The sequence below is a fragment of the Plectropomus leopardus genome, chromosome 9 (genome assembly GCF_026936395.1).
Source record: "Plectropomus leopardus strain MGB_pleo_1.0 chromosome 9, ASM2693639v1, whole genome shotgun sequence".
NCBI classification, from domain to species: domain Eukaryota; kingdom Metazoa; phylum Chordata; class Actinopteri; order Perciformes; family Serranidae; genus Plectropomus; species Plectropomus leopardus.
In genome coordinates, this window is record NC_142184.1 from 7,746,132 (window position 1) to 7,762,598 (window position 16,467).

Below are 16,467 nucleotides of genomic sequence, written 5' to 3' on the forward strand. Positions count from 1 at the left end.
TCCCAATAAAAACCTCCTGAATTCAGAGAAAAAAAAAAGTGCAAACACATTAGCAGGTGCTACGCTAGCAGCTCGTCTTTGATATGCCACTGAGTGTCAGCAAAACCCTGATTTATAACATGAAAATGCTTTATTCTGTGTTTTAACCAGTTAAAATCAGCGGGTCTGTTTGTTTTGGGAGAGAAAGAGACCTCTGCGAATAATTCGACTCCTGGTAAAAACTTCCTGGACAATGAACACTGAAGGAAGTGTAACCACGAGAAGTTTCATCTGTTCGCAATCTGCAGACCTCACCGCTAGATTCCACTCAATCCCCCAAAATCTTACACACAATTCTTAATATGAATTAAATAATTTGTCACAATTTTTCTTAGGCTCTAAAAGAGCATTTAGGATATTGTTAAAAATCACATTTTTATTTTCGCACACATTATAAGGAGACAGACAACAGATGGCGAGCAGTACATAGATAAGCACTTTAATAACGCTGATGAGATGGGGGCAAAGACGGATATCTAAAAATGTCAAGCTATCATTTTCATGAAAGCAGCACAATGGACTGAACATAAACTAACCACATCTTCTCGCATGCCCAACAGCTCCATTATATGTATTAGTATTTGGAAGTGGTAACATCCAAAAACAATGAAGAGATGTAAGTGTGTTAAAAAATGTTTTCTTTAAAAACTGCCAAATAAACACGATTCCTTATGAAAAAAATAATGATCTATTTACAAATAACGCTGGAGGATGGCCAAAAATAAAAAGAATGAGAAGGTGACGATGTAAATAAGCGGAGAGGGAGAGGAAGCACATGGACCAGAGACGGTTTGCTGGTGTTGCCACTGTGATCACAAACACAGACAGTGTTTCATCGTCATTCAACGTTCATAAGTAACAACCACGAGTGTCAGTACGAACTCTACACTAACTACAAGGATCTAACAGTGTTTGGGAGCCCGGGACATGATTTTATCTTCCTCAAAAGTAACACTTCAAACCAGTGACAGACTGACATTGTTAGCTAGACATTATTGATGACAGCTGGTTTCCCTTAATTGCTGATTTGATGCGTCTTGTGATTCTCTGATGCGACTGTGATTGTGTTTGCTGTACCATGTTTCTTGGCTTAAGTGGATCCCGTTAAGGCAACCTAGCATGAAAAGGAGGAAATCATGCCGCACTGCAGGCTGAAAGTCGAGTAACCGTCTCTCTCTGTTTTGTCGCTTTGATTTTTCTTTTGCTTGTGTGGTTGTTGGTTTTCAAAGAGATGACAAACTGTTCCTGAAGCGCGGAGCTTTGGCACACCAGATGCTCAGCTAACAAATAAACAGTGATAGCAGCTGCAGCGCCACTAACCTCTTTCATGAGACATAAGCGACAAGAGGGAGATGCAACCATTTAAGGGAGACAATGGCGGGGCGAGAAGGAGACTGTTCACTTCACTGTGGTTACAGTCACTACCTCAAAAGTAAGACAATAAGGTATAGTGAGGAGAGGGCCGGGTGCTTCAGTCGCATGTTCCTCCTAGCAGCCTCGAGGCGTTTCTCGAGGCGTCCTCACGTTTTCCAGGAACAGCGAGGAACATGAAGCTCTAGAGGGGCTGACTGGATCAGGTCTAAAGAAGAGAGCAACGCTATTCTCCTGCCCGGTTGTTCACTTCAAGATGATGTGGTAGCCGTCATTCGTGTCGTCTGCGGAGAAAAGGAAAAGTAGGAGGGGATGGCGTTATAAATAAACTTCATCAAAGCTCTACGTTAAATATAGAAACAGATAAAGCAATGAGACACTCAGATACCTTTCATTGTGTCCAAAACAAAACATACTTCGTCCTGGAAGTTCTGAATCATCTGTTAAAAAGAGAGAAAATGTTAAATGTAGGAGGGAAAGCTGTTTACTAACACGTGTTTCAAAAACTAGTCTCGGTTTTGCATCATCTGTGATTTGTGTTTTTAAAGTGTAGCGTTGGTTAGAGGCAGTGATCGGGGGGCGGGGATTTCTTACCTCATCGCTGACCAGCACATGGATGCCAGTGGGACCCTGTTTGAAGATCTGGTTTATCTGTCTGGGCGAGATGTTGAAGAGCTGAGCGATCTTCTCTGTCAGCTCAGCAGCTGTGAGCTCCTCCAGGTAAATCGCGTGATACACTGCAGAGAAAAAAGCAGGCATAAAAACACAAACATAAAATGTTCAACTGCCATATACTTAAATGTTAAAAGTATGCATTGCAATGACAAAGTCATTTTAAGGGAGATTTTAAATATTGTAAATACTGAATGTCAACATTTTGTGTAGTGAAATTTATTTAGTACAAAAATAAAACACCACTCAAGAGTCCTCCTGTGCACAGCAAGTGATGCATTTTACTTTAAAAGCTCTACCAACAGCACCTTGTTTGACATAAATTCAAGAACGAGGTAACAAGCACGAGCAGCAGCGGTGTACAGGGTTCCTACAGCTTAGAGAAAGTGAGATTTAAGACTTTTAAGACATTTTTATGCCACTTGTAATGAAATTTATGACCAATTTTAAAGAAGCCAAAATTGAAGAGAGAAAATGAACTGACATCAACCACTTAAAACATGGGAGAATTTTGCCAAATACTTATTGTGACATAAAACATGACTTTAACAATGCACCTTCAGAAAAAAACATTCCTAAACATCCTACTTTTTTGGCATTTTTAAGAGTTTTGAAAGACAGATTTAAAGTTTAGTTTAAACATTTTACTATGGCAAACATGCATTAACCTTGAACATGCACTAACCAAAGAACGTGTTGGCGGCAGCGTCACCATTTTCGTGTTTGGGTTGCTGCTCCCGCGCCTGCTGAGACTCCTGGCAAACATAAATGGTCAGCCTCGGACGCACCACCCTGTGAACGGCATGCACAGAGAGAAAATGACAAAATGTACATTAATGTGTAAAGCTTTTCTCAATATATTAGGTGAGTGACATATTGTAAGTGGGACGTGATTAAAGACGACTCACCGTCCTTTCAGTGCATTAAAGAGTCTTATACCATCAGCTGGCCCACAGATCTGAATGACATCCTCCCTTGTCAGCTTCAACAGGTCTGCACCTGGTTCACAAAACAAGGGCTTTCTTAAGAACGGAAAAACCCTCCCCTCTACACGAGAGCCTTTATTACACACGTTTGTTTTGGGGTATTCAGCAGTTTGCATGTAAACAATACAGGATCAGCTACAGACCACAGTCCTAGGGCCTAGCAAGGATTAAGCCTCTTGTTATAGGACCCTAAAAGATAGTTTGGATTTTTAGTGGGGCTGTATGAGGCTTTTTTCCATAATCAGTGTATTGCAAACAGTAGATTTCATTCAGCATGCTCCCAGGCTGGAGAAGCAGGCAGGAGTATAAATAAATGTAAACTGTTATGAGGAAAAGTCTGCTAGCAGCTAAGCTAATTTATGCAATGTGAAATGCCACAGGCTTATGCTAATAACATTAGCATGTTGTATATGTGGGGGAAACTTGACTTACAGGACAGTTGTTTTTGTCTGTGATCCTTGACGGTTATTATTGAGCCAAGTTTAATACTTTTGTTAAGTGATCTTGTTTTTAATCCATGTTTGATGGCTGCTAGGAGGAGTTTGCCTTCGGGGCTTTAAGTCCCTTAAGTTTTAGGGAAAATATCCTGGTCTGAGATAAAATAAAAACATTTTTAATAGGAAGAATTTTTTGACAGAACGAACAAGTTTTCATTATTTACAGTTATTTATATCTTGTTTTTATCTTTTCTTACCAAAAGCAAAAAAAGGGGCGGCAGCTTCTCTTGTAACCGACTAGCCCCCAAATCGAATGAAAATGGTATCATGGCAGACTTTGTGGTATTGGCAAATATTGTATTGTAAAGAATCTATATAATGTCATATCGTGATTAAACTGGTGACTTACATCCCTCGTCAGCAAATGTATTTTAGCCACCTAATTTCACTCTATATTTAGAATATTTTATAAACTGAAGCAGCTATATTTCATCTATGCTCTATTTAAAGTCACCAGACTCCTTTGATAACAACAGTAATTTGACCTCTGAGAAAAAAAGGAAGCAGTGAAAATATTCTTAATATAGTGTACACTTAAACTGATATGTATTTTTTTTAGGAGGCTAAATTACATTTTGTTGCTGCCCCTGTCCACAGCAGTACATCACTGAATGTGAATGCTTTGTGCTATGCAAGATTGAGGTCTATAGTGGAATAATAACCTCTTTTCATCTTTTTCTTCAAGTTGTGACCTTGCATACTCTAAATAACACCAGATTTCTTGTGTTCTGCCTTTTTCAAACATAGAATATCGTTGGCTTCAATGACTTGGTAACTGTAAAGCAGATATGCCGCTTATTTATTCATTCATTCATGCAGTTGTATCTAATCTAGGGATAAAGTGCAGTGTTGATAATTAATGTAACTGTACAGATATTTTCTTTCACCTACACCATGAAAGAAAAATATTTTTAAAAAGAACATTCAATGCTTAACACTGGCTCATTCACAGTGTTTGTGGTTTATTAAGGAGATTTTTTCTGAGTGCTCAAGAGATGCTAATGAAGTGATCACTGTTGCAGTACTTTGTAAAAGCAAACACAAAGAGCACTTCACTTCTCTTTGTGCATGTATTATCTCACGCTGCTTTGGCCTTTACAATAATCAGACTGCACTGAATTCAGTGCCATGCTGAAAGAGATACAGAAATATTACTCAGTCTAACTGCTGTAGTGACGTTAATTAAGAGTGACTCAGACATGAGACCCACATGTTCAACACTTACATAACAAGGGGGCCAATTTCCATTCAGACCTGTTTTTTTAACTCTATAAAATGTTACAAATGTCCAAAGGCATGAACAGGGGTTTCAGTCACAAGTGATACAAAAACGGATGGGTGTTAAATCTGAAACAATTCTGCATTTGAGAGCTATTTTGTTATACCTGCACTGAGCGCTTTTTACTATTTTATTTCATACTGTTTTTAGGGACTGTGTTTGTTTTTATTCATAGTGAGGATGTATTTACTGTTTGATGCTATCATCTGTTTTTATATTTTGCACCTGAGATTTCTGAGAAACCCTCTTTCTTTCTGCACGAAACTGTCGATAGCAAAATGAAAATTAAGCAGAATTTAACTGAATTTTACCTGAAAAGTTGGTGAAGAGTCGACAGAAGGGTGAGAAGCGGTTTCTTAAAAGCCACTGTTGTGCATCCTGCGGTGTTGCCGTGGGTAACAAATTCTGAGACGAAAGAAAAGGAGAAAACCCCGAATAAACCCAGAATATTCTCCAAGAGTATCTCAGAGTTAGCTCATAGAAGTAACAAATTACCGGCATTCTCCGAAACTACCTCATGTTTTACAGAACACTATATTTCTATAAAATCGACAAGACACAAAGAAAACTAGCAGATTTAACCCTTAAAAACCTGAACAAATTGACTTGGCTTCTAGAGAAAAATAAGGTACTGAGCAACTCAACAGGAACTGTTCCAAAAATAAACAGTAATTAGTAAAACATTACAAGAAAATTAGCTGAACATAAGTAAAAGAAAAAAAGAAAAGAAAAACACGAGAAACCTTAAGAAAGTGCTAAACATTTAAGAAAATAAAAATATTTTTCAGTGCATAATTTTGAATAGGAATTATAAATATAGTTTTTTGGACATTTTTCACCATTTTTTGATCAAATCTAACAATCTCCTCAAAGATCATTTTTAAGACAATTTTTTGTTACATTTTACTATTTCTTTTATGTATTTATTTTTAATTTCTTGCCATGTTGCTCATTGCCTTTTTCCAATGTTTTCAAAAGAAATCAAACCAATGTTCTCAGGTCTCAGAGGTTTAAATGTTCGTGAAAGGCATCAACAAAACTGATGTCGATCCAGGCTCCATAAGCTTCACATCAAGCACAGATTTTCATCCGATATCCACATATGCATTGTGTGCACGGCATGAAACATTCTAACATTTCTCAAGGTGAAATAATAGAAGCACTGAAACCGTGGCGAGTTCAGATATCAAGTCTTGAGTGTGAGTTTATTTTTGATTTATCAGAAGCTTTCCTTCACACCTTGAGGCAGGTTCGGCTTATTTTTGTTTATTTCATGTTTTCATAGAGAATCTACCGGGAGGCAGAGGTTTAACACGCAGATGTCAGCTTTGCATTTGTCAATATTAATACGGAGGGATTCAGGGAGGCAGGAGGGAGTCAGGCAGTGAATCCACAAAGCGTAAATGTACTTGTACTTACATCTGCTACCTGAACGACAGGCTCAGGCTGGTGGTTTGGAGATCCATTTCTGAAAAGATTTAAAAATGCACAATGATCAAACGCAGGAAAAATACAGAAATCCACGTTAAGAATCTAAACATTGTGTGTTCCTCACCAACCACAATCACACAGCTACTCTGGATTTTACTCTAAAAATTTAATTCAAGCAACATTTATTATGAAGCACTGGCAAAGTCGTGAAACACTCGTACCCTTCTGCAACCGGGAAGCTGTTGTGCGTGCTGCTGAAGCCAGGAGAAGGGGAGTTGTTGACATATGTGACCTCCGGCCAGGGACAGCACTGCAAAACAACAACACGTGTGTCACTGTGGCATCTGAATAATCTCCCAATGCTACCATCAGTTACAAGCTGCAGCTTTACCTTTTAAGTATTCAATTCCTGTTTGTGTTTCATCCACAAATTTTATCTCCTATTTTAAGTAGTTTTCTAGAATTTAAGCGAAGACAAAAATCGAACACGGAAAATACATTTCTATTCAATCTCTAATGAGCTATTTTGATAATCAATCATCTGTTGCAAGCAAACCTGCAAATCAGGCTGTTATCAAAGCTTCTGAATGTGAGGATTTGCTGCTTTTCTCTCTTTTATGCCAGTCTTAAGTGAATATTATTTTTGGTTTCGTACTAAATTTAGAAACATCAGTCACCTAAGGCTATGGGAAACTGTAATGAGCATTCTCTATTTTTTTTTTTTTTTTGACGTTTGACAGAGTGAACGATAAATCGAGAGAGTAAGTGACAGAATAATCAACAATAAAACAAACATAGTCGCTAGCTTCAGGCAGTAATAACACTACTAGGGCTGTCAACGATTAATTTCTTATAATTGCGTTTAAATGAAGAAATTTAATAGTTAATTACGATAAACTACATTTTTAATCTCACTTTCAGTTCCATTATTTTGCACTGTAAAACTGTTACGAAGTCCATATTGACGAGGTAAAGCAATTTCTAGTAGATTGTCTTGGTTAGGAATCAAATGAAAGCAAAACACTGCATGAATGAGCATAAAGTGGGCTTGTTTGTAAAGTGGAGACTCACAGAACCCATTTTCATTCAGATATCCTGAGCTCAGAGGTCAAGGACCCCTGTGAAATGACTGTCATTTTTCCATCACCAAAATTTTGCCTAATTCTGGAGCATGGCATGGTTAGTTCTTCTAGTTTCATATGATACCAGTATCATCACTGTAGCTATAAAACTCAGTACAGCGTCTTAGAAACAGAAATGTCAGCCGGTGATTAACGCAATTTAAAAAAATATTGCGGACCTTAATCACATCACCATTAACTCATTAATGCTGACAGCCCTAAATATTACGTTTCTCAGTAACGAGCAGTATAAAGAATTACTGATGAAATTTCAGTAACAATATTACAGTTAAGTCCAAAAACAAATAACTGGGTTCCCACACACAAACTTTAAAATTTTTCCATGACTTTTCAAGGACTCTTAAAAACGTTTTTTTTTCTTGTCCCACTTTTGAAGGCATTCATTCAAACATATCAGATTCAGACTCTATTCAAATATGATTTGATCTAACTGGCAGACGCGAAGAGAGCCACGTAACGGGAGAATAAACACAAGTATGTGATGGTAAACAAAAGGTTGTCACACATCGTAACATATTAAATTATGTCAACAGCTTCAGATAATAATTTGTCATTTTGTTACATTACTTGGACGGCTGTCCACGGAAGATTATAGCAAAAACAAATTTCACACAATTATATGACAAGCCTTTTCCAATACTTTCTTTTTTAAATGATTTTTACTGATTTCATGACTTTTCCAGGCCTGGAAAATGTCATTGTAATTTTTTTGTGACTTTTCCAGGTTTTCCATGCCTTTGGGAATCCTTTGACAAGAACATTGCTGTTCCAGGTAACACTGGTGGTATTAAGACTATTTCTACTGCAAAATACAACCTTCAAACTCATGAAACATTTACTGTAATTGACAGCACAACATGAAAAGTTAAACACTAATAATTAAAAATTGTAGCCCAACACTAGATAAACAACCAAAACTGGATTTTAATCTTGGAGAGCTGCAGGCTACAGGGGACAAAGACCTAATGAAGCTCATGGCTGGATATGTGGTGGATTAAATGCTGCATGATTGACTCACTGTCTTTCAGACAGATCTTTGGGAAAATACTTGTTGCAGGCAACTGAAGACCCCCAGGTAAAAAAAATCATTTGATAGTTATCAAGCATTAGCTTCACTTACAGGAGATTATCCCGTCATTCAAACAGAGACTCACATGCAAAGTCTGAATTTTATGGAGAAAGGACACAATTATCAATTTTGCAGAGTGTAAAGGAAAAGTAATAGAAGAGTAGTACAACAAATTGTTGTGGGCAGAATAAAGTAAAAAGTAAAGTAATGTTAACCATTTGAAACCTGGAGTGAAATCACTTTCCTGGTGCTGCTTTCAGATACCTTTCACAAGTATGTAAACCTTTGAACCCTGAGCAAATTGGTGCGAAACACAGGAAAAATGCAGGGAGCAAAATGGTAAAAAATGTTCCACAAATTATAAAAATTACTAGATTCAGAAAATTACTTTTAAAAAGCTAGGAAAAATGTTGAGGAAAAAGTAACAAAGCAAGCATTTATTATAATCATAATTTCATCTTTAATAAATAATAATGATAAAATAATAGTATTTAATAAATAATGTTTCAAAATTATTACAATTTTAAGCACTTTTTTTAAAATAAAATTTTCAGGTAAATTTCTTGTACTTTCCATTATTTTTTTAGCAAATTTTTGGGTCAAGTCTTCTTTTATTGCTCATTTCCTTCCCATGTTTTTTTAAGGAAATAATGCCAGTTACCTACTCAATTAAGAAATATTTAAATAGCCGAATATTCAGCTCCACCCCCCCCCCAAAAAAAACATTTTTAAAGTTGACCTGCAGCCATTACATAAATGTTTTTCTCCCCCCATTTTTGGAAATAGGAGCACATTCTTCACTTCACTGACATTTTGGTTAAATGGGGTTGTGATCCATTTTGATAACCTCTTTGTTTAATCATTCATCCCATCAACACTTAAGCACAATGCTAACCTCTGTCAGGATTGTGGTTTCGTAGGAGGGCTGGTACTTTTCCTTTTCCTGTGGCGCCCTCTTCTCCATCTTCTCCCTGTCAGTCTTCTGTTTTCTGTCTGCACCTTTAGGCTGAAAAAGGTCATATGTGTATCATTTAATTGTAGTCAATAATAACACGTTTGCGCTGCAGTAGATCAGTGTTTTTTCTTTCATTTTTCTGAATTTTTCCTCTGGCTCCCCTCACCTTGAAGACTTTGACCTGGCAGGACGCAGAGTGGAGGTGTTCTGTGTACTCTTCATTCTCATTCTCTTTAAACGTGTCGATCTGGATTCGGAAAGGCACACCTTTTTCGCCTCCATGTTTCCGCATGGTGAATTCTGTGCTGATGCAGTGTACCTAAAAATGAAAGGAATATAAAATGTATTATCTATACGGAAACGAAAACTTGAGATACAACCTGGGTCAAACAGATCTTGGCAAAACTGTTGTATTAGTGATTACTGCCAGCAGAATGACATTCAATGACAATTTGAATTTGAGCAATTTAAGGCTCAGTGGAAACCCGCCTTCTGTTCATTTCACATTTTCACAATCCGAATGGATGAGTAGACTAAATGTTAAAAGGCTAAGTTAGATGATGCCAAAGTGATCGAGACTTTCTCTGATTACTGACGTTGCTTTTAATGAATGAAAGGAAAACAGGAGTGTATCCGTCATGCTACCTGGATAAAAACTGAGGTTCTTTTCGATGGGTCCCAAAGGAACTCCACAGTGTTAAGCTGAGTAGGGTTAGCCCTGGGGTCGATTATGCCGACGGACATGGGGATATCTGCAATGGATCAACGTTAAACAGGCTGTTATCAAAAGAGCTCTTAATGCACAACATCTACTCCATGATAACATCACCTTCATCGAAACTTTGTACTTATAGCTCAGGCCAACAGACAATATCCTGAATGTATTCCAAAATATTGGATGATTAATAAACACAAACTCTCCACAGCAACATTCTCTTCACACACAAATCCATAACAACCAGAACCTTCTGGTGACTGCGTCGTAAACCAGGTGTTTTTCACTCAGTGCTCACCCAGGTCGAGGATGCGATCCCCGGGCCGGTTCCAGCGCCAGCCCTCCAGCTGCTGGTGCTCTGTGTACTGAAGTCGTCGGTCATGAAACACCACACGGATGATGCTCTGAAAACACAATAATAAGAAGATAGATATTAAAGATATTTTTTTAAATAATTCAAGGCAGATAGATGTAAATGTTACTGGTCCCAGGATACAATATTAGCACAATACAATAATTGTGATTTTAAATGTTTTACAATATGCTGCTTATTACAAAAACATATATATAGCTGCATATTATGTCCCCAAAGGAAAACTTTGTCAACATCTGCTTTATCTACAAAGTTTCCAGTCCTCTCATCCTTCTTCAATAGTTTTTTGTAGCAAAATCTATCTGTTGGACTGAAAAAGCAATTCATTTAGTATTCAAATAGGCTACCAAAAGTTTATTTTGTACTTGTAATAATAATAATTTATATAATAGATAAAAATCCAGATTTGGTGTCAGTGTATAAACACAATGTTGCCCTTCAAAAACTGTGATACTATACAGTATTGATTTTTTCATCCAGATCTGTGCAAATATATACTGTAATGTACAGTATGTGTGAACTGGCATTTCAGAATCTTACCTTCACCATTTTGCCAGTGATTTCCGGAAGTTCCCCAATCTTCCGATTGTCAAGCATTCTAATTTCATAGGACTGCCCTGCAATGACAAGTCCGAATATGGTGATTACAAAAATCTCAAACATTCACGGTTGATCATTACAGGTAAACAATAGACAGCAGCAGAAACAGAGTCCTTTAAAAACTTTCCAGTGGTTTCTCCTCCTTAGATATCTCTTACTTATGCCGTCTCGGTGCAGATTTATTTGGATCAGTGTTTTAGTGCTGCTTAGGAGGAGATGGATGGTAATTACTGACGGCACATCATTGCATCTCGCTCGTTAAGGAGCTGAAATTAGCCCATTCACCTGGATGTTGTGTTCCCATCAATGCTAATTGGAGCCGTTGGCAATAAAACCCCATGTCCACTGCAGAGTGAGCTAACACGGGCGTGAATGCCGATCGTACACATCTTTGTCATTGCATTAAAAATCCAGATGTTAGCAGGTTTTAGCAGATTTTTTGTGCAGTGGGAATGAAGCTTGAGTTTGAGTGTGCAGCCTCCTGTACCCATGAGAGTGAGGAGGGCTCACTCTGCAGCTAACTGGAGACCAAACAAAGAAATACAATGACAGAGAAAAAAAATTTAAAAAAAACCCCAAACTGCTCAACTTTAAGAATCTTAGTCGACTGAGCGGTCTCCAACTAATGATTCAAATCAGGGCGCAGCTCTAATACTGTAAAATATTTCCATTTTGATTTCCCCCCTCTGCTAATTTCCACCTCATATCATGGTGATAAAATATCTGGAATAACCGAGCCAAAGGGAACTTAATTCAGCGGTTCTTGACATCAACAGATTTACACAAAGCTGAAAAGCACACTGTGGCTGGGATCCTGGTGCTGACCTTGGTTGAGGTAGGTGAGTGTTTCATCATGTAGTTTAACGGCTGGCGAGGTAGCTGCACACAGAACATACTGAAAGGGAAGGATCTTGTTGTCGCTGTCTGGAGGCAGGTTGGATTCCTCCTGCTTGAAGATGGGGAGGGCGAGCACATCACTGGAGAACAGACACAAAAGAACAGCGCTGTTAGTGAGCTGCCAAAGCCTGATCGGCCCACATTCATTATTTCCTTTTCATAAAACTAATCTGCAGAAAAATAATCTTGATATTTAATTGTTAGAACTGATCATTTTCAACGTCATGATAAAAATGTTGAATCAGATGGAGAGTGTTACACAACACTTGAGGCTGAATGTTTGGTAATTGTGTTCGTCAGCTGTTGATTATCATTATGGGGCAACGCTACAAAATACCAAGGTATCCAGTCAGTATCTCTTTGCTCCTCTCAACAAAAGAATTTCAGGAACAAGTGTGCACTCTGCAGCTTGTACAATATCATTTAACAGGGCACTTAACCAGCCAGAAAAAGGCACAAAAGAGAGAGCTCTTTCTCCAGCAAAGCAAAGTGCCAGAGTCAGAACAGCCGAAATGGATTTCACATATTTCCAATCACAAAAAACTGAGCAAAAGCTATATAAATATCTATTTGGACTTTCAACTTTGGAATAATCCCTCACAAAAAAAAAACACACAACAGTGTGCAAATACTGTATATTTACACTAATTTATCAGGGATATGCTGCAAAGTGATGAGGTAAGTCCAATGCCTCAATCAGATTTCATTATGGAGTATTCATCAGTCACAGAGCAATGTACTGCTTTGCACTTCATCTGCATGTCGTGATTAATTTGCCCTTCTGCTATCACTCAGTGCAGGACTTCTCCCGCAGTGCAATCACAAAGTATTCACACCCCTTCATTTTTTCACGTATTGTTGGAGCCTTGTGCAAAACCATTTCAAATAATTTCCCCCCTCATCAATCTACACTCTATAATGACAAAGCAAATACATATATTTAAATAAATATTTTTTTCATTTAATGTAGGTTTGGTCGGGCTTTGAATTGAATCCAAAAATCATGAAGGCTTCTGTGCTCTTGGGAACCTTCAAAGCAGCTGATTTTCAACACAATCTTATCCCTAAGCTCTGCAGGCAACTACTTCAACCCTAATGGCTTGGTTTTTGCTCTGATATGCACTGCCAGCTGTGAGACATACGATAGACAGATGTTTGCCTTTCCAAATCAAGTCCAATCAATTGAATTGACCACAGATGGACTCCAATCAAGCTGCACAAAGACATCTGTCAATGTGATAAATCACTTTCCCTTTTAATAAATTTGCAAAAAAAAATCTAGATGGCTTTAACATTATGGGGTATGGAGTGTAGATTGATGATTTAAAATTAATTTAAATTATTTTAGCATAAGACAGCAACATCACAAAATAAACTGCACAATACTTTCTGATTGCGCTGTATTTACGTTACTACAAAGTGTGAAGACACAAAGCCTATGCGACGGAAAACGTGACATTTGATGAGACACATCATGGGATTTGGGATTTGATCCCATTCTTAAAAAGATATCAAACATGTTTATATAGAATCTCCAATCGACATTTCATTGCTCAAAAATATGTTGAAATGTATGATATTGAAAACAACTATTTGAAAAAAATATGAGAAACAAACTACAAAGTGAGTTCAAGTTCAGGCATTTTCACTTTTTTCCTAAAGAGGAGTACCTTGGTTCCTTCCTGTTTTTTCTAAATTTGTTAATGGCCATCACCAAGGAGCAGCATCTTTTTTGAACTATTACTGCTTTCAGGAAACTCTCCTGTTTTTTGGCTTTTCAAATATAATTACTTCACTAAAAAGATTAATCAGGAATGTACAAAATAGTCATCATCTTATTTCTCTTCCCATTACTAACGATGTGCTCTAGCTGTACTATAAGTTTAAATCTATCTCGGCATAATGTCAATAGAACCTATTTTATCTAATCACTGCCATTTACACAGTTAAGTCATTCATAAAATCTAAAAAGGTGTCCACATTAGAGGTCGACAGATTATTAGCCTGGCCAATTATTGGGACTGATATTTGACATTTTGACGATTATCTGTATCAGCAATTTATCTTTATGATAGCGGATACAAAAATTAATGAAAAAGTGTGTGTTTACACTCAACCAAACCAACACCGAGGAAGGCAGTCTGCAATACATGCAAAGAGAGTATCAATATGGGAAGAACTTATACTTTGTAAAACTTAATTTAAAAAAAGTTTATGGGGACTTGCTGTATATGAAGTTTCAGTTTTGATTCAACATTTGATAAAGGCATTTAAACAGGGTTTTGTGTTGGAGTTTGTTATTTTCCAAATTCTAAATTTTAACATTAAGATTTTCAATTTTTTTGAGAATGCAATCAGTTCCAAGTATCAGTTAATCATAAGTCTCATAATGCACTAATAATCCGTATCATCCTTGAAAAAAACAATATCGGTCACCCCTAGTCCACATCAAACAAATTTTTTTTCACCTCTTACTGTGTAAGTCAGTTTTTCTAATGCAAGACATTTTTGTCCAATAGTCGGGATATACGACAAAAGATTGATTGTTTTTTCTGACAATAAAGTGACATCTAAATAAAATCACACTTAAATCACAGGGCTGAATCTGTCCAAAACTGATACAGAACCTCATGCTGTATGCCCCCGCTCCGAGCTCCTGCCCAATGCCCGAGAGACTGGCATCAAAGTCCTGGACCAGTCCGGACTCTATCACTTCATCCGTGAGAGGCAACTTCAGAGCCCAGGCCATGGTGACAGTGTTGAGATCTGCTCTGTCCCGGTTAAAACTTGCCAAGTTGACCACAACTTTCCAATCTTTAATGAAGAAATTGGGGAAAAAAGTTTATTATCATCAATCTGGGATCCAACTTTTGAATGGAGAAAATAAGAAAACATGGGAAGTTTAAGTATAAGGATTTATCCACAAAAACAAAACAAAGGGATGCAATTAGATTATGTATTTGGGAGTAACTAACAGGTTGACATGCTGAACAATGCAGAGCAGCTGGGGTTAACGGATACGTTAACGGTACGCACGTTTTATGCTACCGTAACTGATACACTGCTCACATGAAAATAACTTGCCCAAAGCTGTATTTTTCACCCTGCTCTCTTTTTATTTAACTAGATAACGTGATGAAACTAAAGGAAATGGCATACCTTTAAGTGAGAGTGTAGCTACCTGCTAACACTGCGACAGTTTCATGCCATCATGTCGCGCTCCTTCGCCTCAGCACTAAAATAAACATGACGAGCTAACAGCTACGTTAGCCTGCCAGCTAACCTAGCACGGATAATGCTAGCTGTTATTTTGACTCGGTTAAGGAGATTCACGAGAACAAATTGTTCCTGGTAGACATATCAATAAATAAAAGCACGTCAAATTTAGCTGAGGATAATAAATTATGACAAATATATGTAATATAATCCCTCGCTTTTGTTTGTTTATCTAGCTTCGTCAGGAAAAGGAGCTTCCGTAATTTCCGTTTTAACGTCTTCTTCGTGGTTTTGTTTTAGAGTACTAGCAAAGAACTCCGGGGCTCCTTACCGCCACCCAACGCTTACAGCTGGTAAAACATAAGGAAGACCATGAAAAGAAAATTAAGGGACTGTTCGTTATTTATGGGAGGGGAGGAGGTGGTGCGAAAAGGGAGAGACATGTCAGATGTTTTTTAAGCACTGGCAATGGAGTTATGCATTTATATTTTAGCTTAGAGAAGAGGTTTACAACTTAAAATGGCTGTATTTTATATTTATTTTAACACTCATCTTTAAAGAAATTGACTAAATTCCTCTATTTATTATAGCCAGATATAGTAAAAACAGAAATTCTAGTGGGATTTTCACATTTCCAGGGATCCTTGGACACATCATGTGTAATGAATGCTTCCTTCAGAAAAAAACAACCAAATCTGAGTTCAAAATACTGATATTTCCTTAAAATCACTTTATTCTATATCGCATTTAAAAATTGGCCAAAAGTAAACTGTTTGCACAAACCAGCATGCATGACAATGGTTGATAAACCACGCCTTTTTTCCCAGTCCCAGGATTTTTTCTCTAGCTTTTCATTTTCAAACAGCAAATCCAAAAGCTAATTTACGGTGGAGGGAGGGTCATGCATTTTTTCAGAGTCACTCACAGAGGTTTAAGGACAAATATTTGTAGCTTCAGGGAGCCACATCCCAGCCACCCCCTCCCCTGAGAAATAAATAACAGTCCCTAAATATGGGAAATTTAACAGCCACTTTATAGCCAATTCAAAATGTAAACACCACTAAATTCACAGCTTTGCAATATTTTACTAAGAAAACCATTTATCCAAATGTTTTTTGTTCTTTCATACCTCAGTACAGATTACAGACAAGAAAATAACATATATTTTTTTCATTCTCCTATTTTTTTGGAAGTCAGTGGTCACTATCAACTACAGCCAATGCAA

The 16,467-nt window shown here is 37.4% G+C and overlaps 1 protein-coding gene across 2 annotated transcripts; it reads right to left on the minus strand.

Moving 5' to 3' along the window:
• Nucleotides 1–395: 395 nt before the first annotated feature.
• On the minus strand, nt 396–15,534 carry tfcp2 (transcription factor CP2). 2 transcript variants are annotated; one of them, XM_088081852.1, is made up of 16 exons: nt 15,208–15,534; nt 14,654–14,840; nt 11,955–12,106; nt 11,070–11,146; nt 10,455–10,560; nt 10,087–10,193; nt 9,608–9,760; nt 9,382–9,492; nt 6,497–6,585; nt 6,264–6,312; nt 5,156–5,249; nt 2,991–3,081; nt 2,768–2,874; nt 2,005–2,147; nt 1,799–1,850; nt 396–1,694 (listed from the first exon to the last, which is right to left on the minus strand). In XM_088081852.1, the coding sequence occupies exons 2-16, from the start codon at nt 14,773–14,775 to the stop codon at nt 1,657–1,659; spliced, it is 1,491 nt and encodes a 496-aa protein (XP_087937978.1). In that variant the 5' UTR covers nt 14,776–14,840; nt 15,208–15,534; the 3' UTR covers nt 396–1,656. The 2 variants fall into 2 exon arrangements, with proteins under 2 accessions (XP_087937978.1, XP_042347927.1); XM_042491993.2 differs by having other exon boundaries at nt 15,186–15,533.
• Nucleotides 15,535–16,467: the final 933 nt, after the last annotated feature.

Coding starts and splice junctions, on each gene's coding strand:
- tfcp2 (XM_088081852.1), bottom strand. CDS start 14,775: ATGGCCTGGGCTCTGAAGTTGCCTCTCACGGATGAAGTGATAGAGTCC. Junction 6,586..9,381: donor AAACCACAATCCTGACAGAG/GTTAGCATTGTG, acceptor GTTGTTTTGCAG/TGCTGTCCCTGGCCGGAGGT. Junction 5,250..6,263: donor CTGTCGTTCAGGTAGCAGAT/GTAAGTACAAGT, acceptor CTTTCGTCTCAG/AATTTGTTACCCACGGCAAC.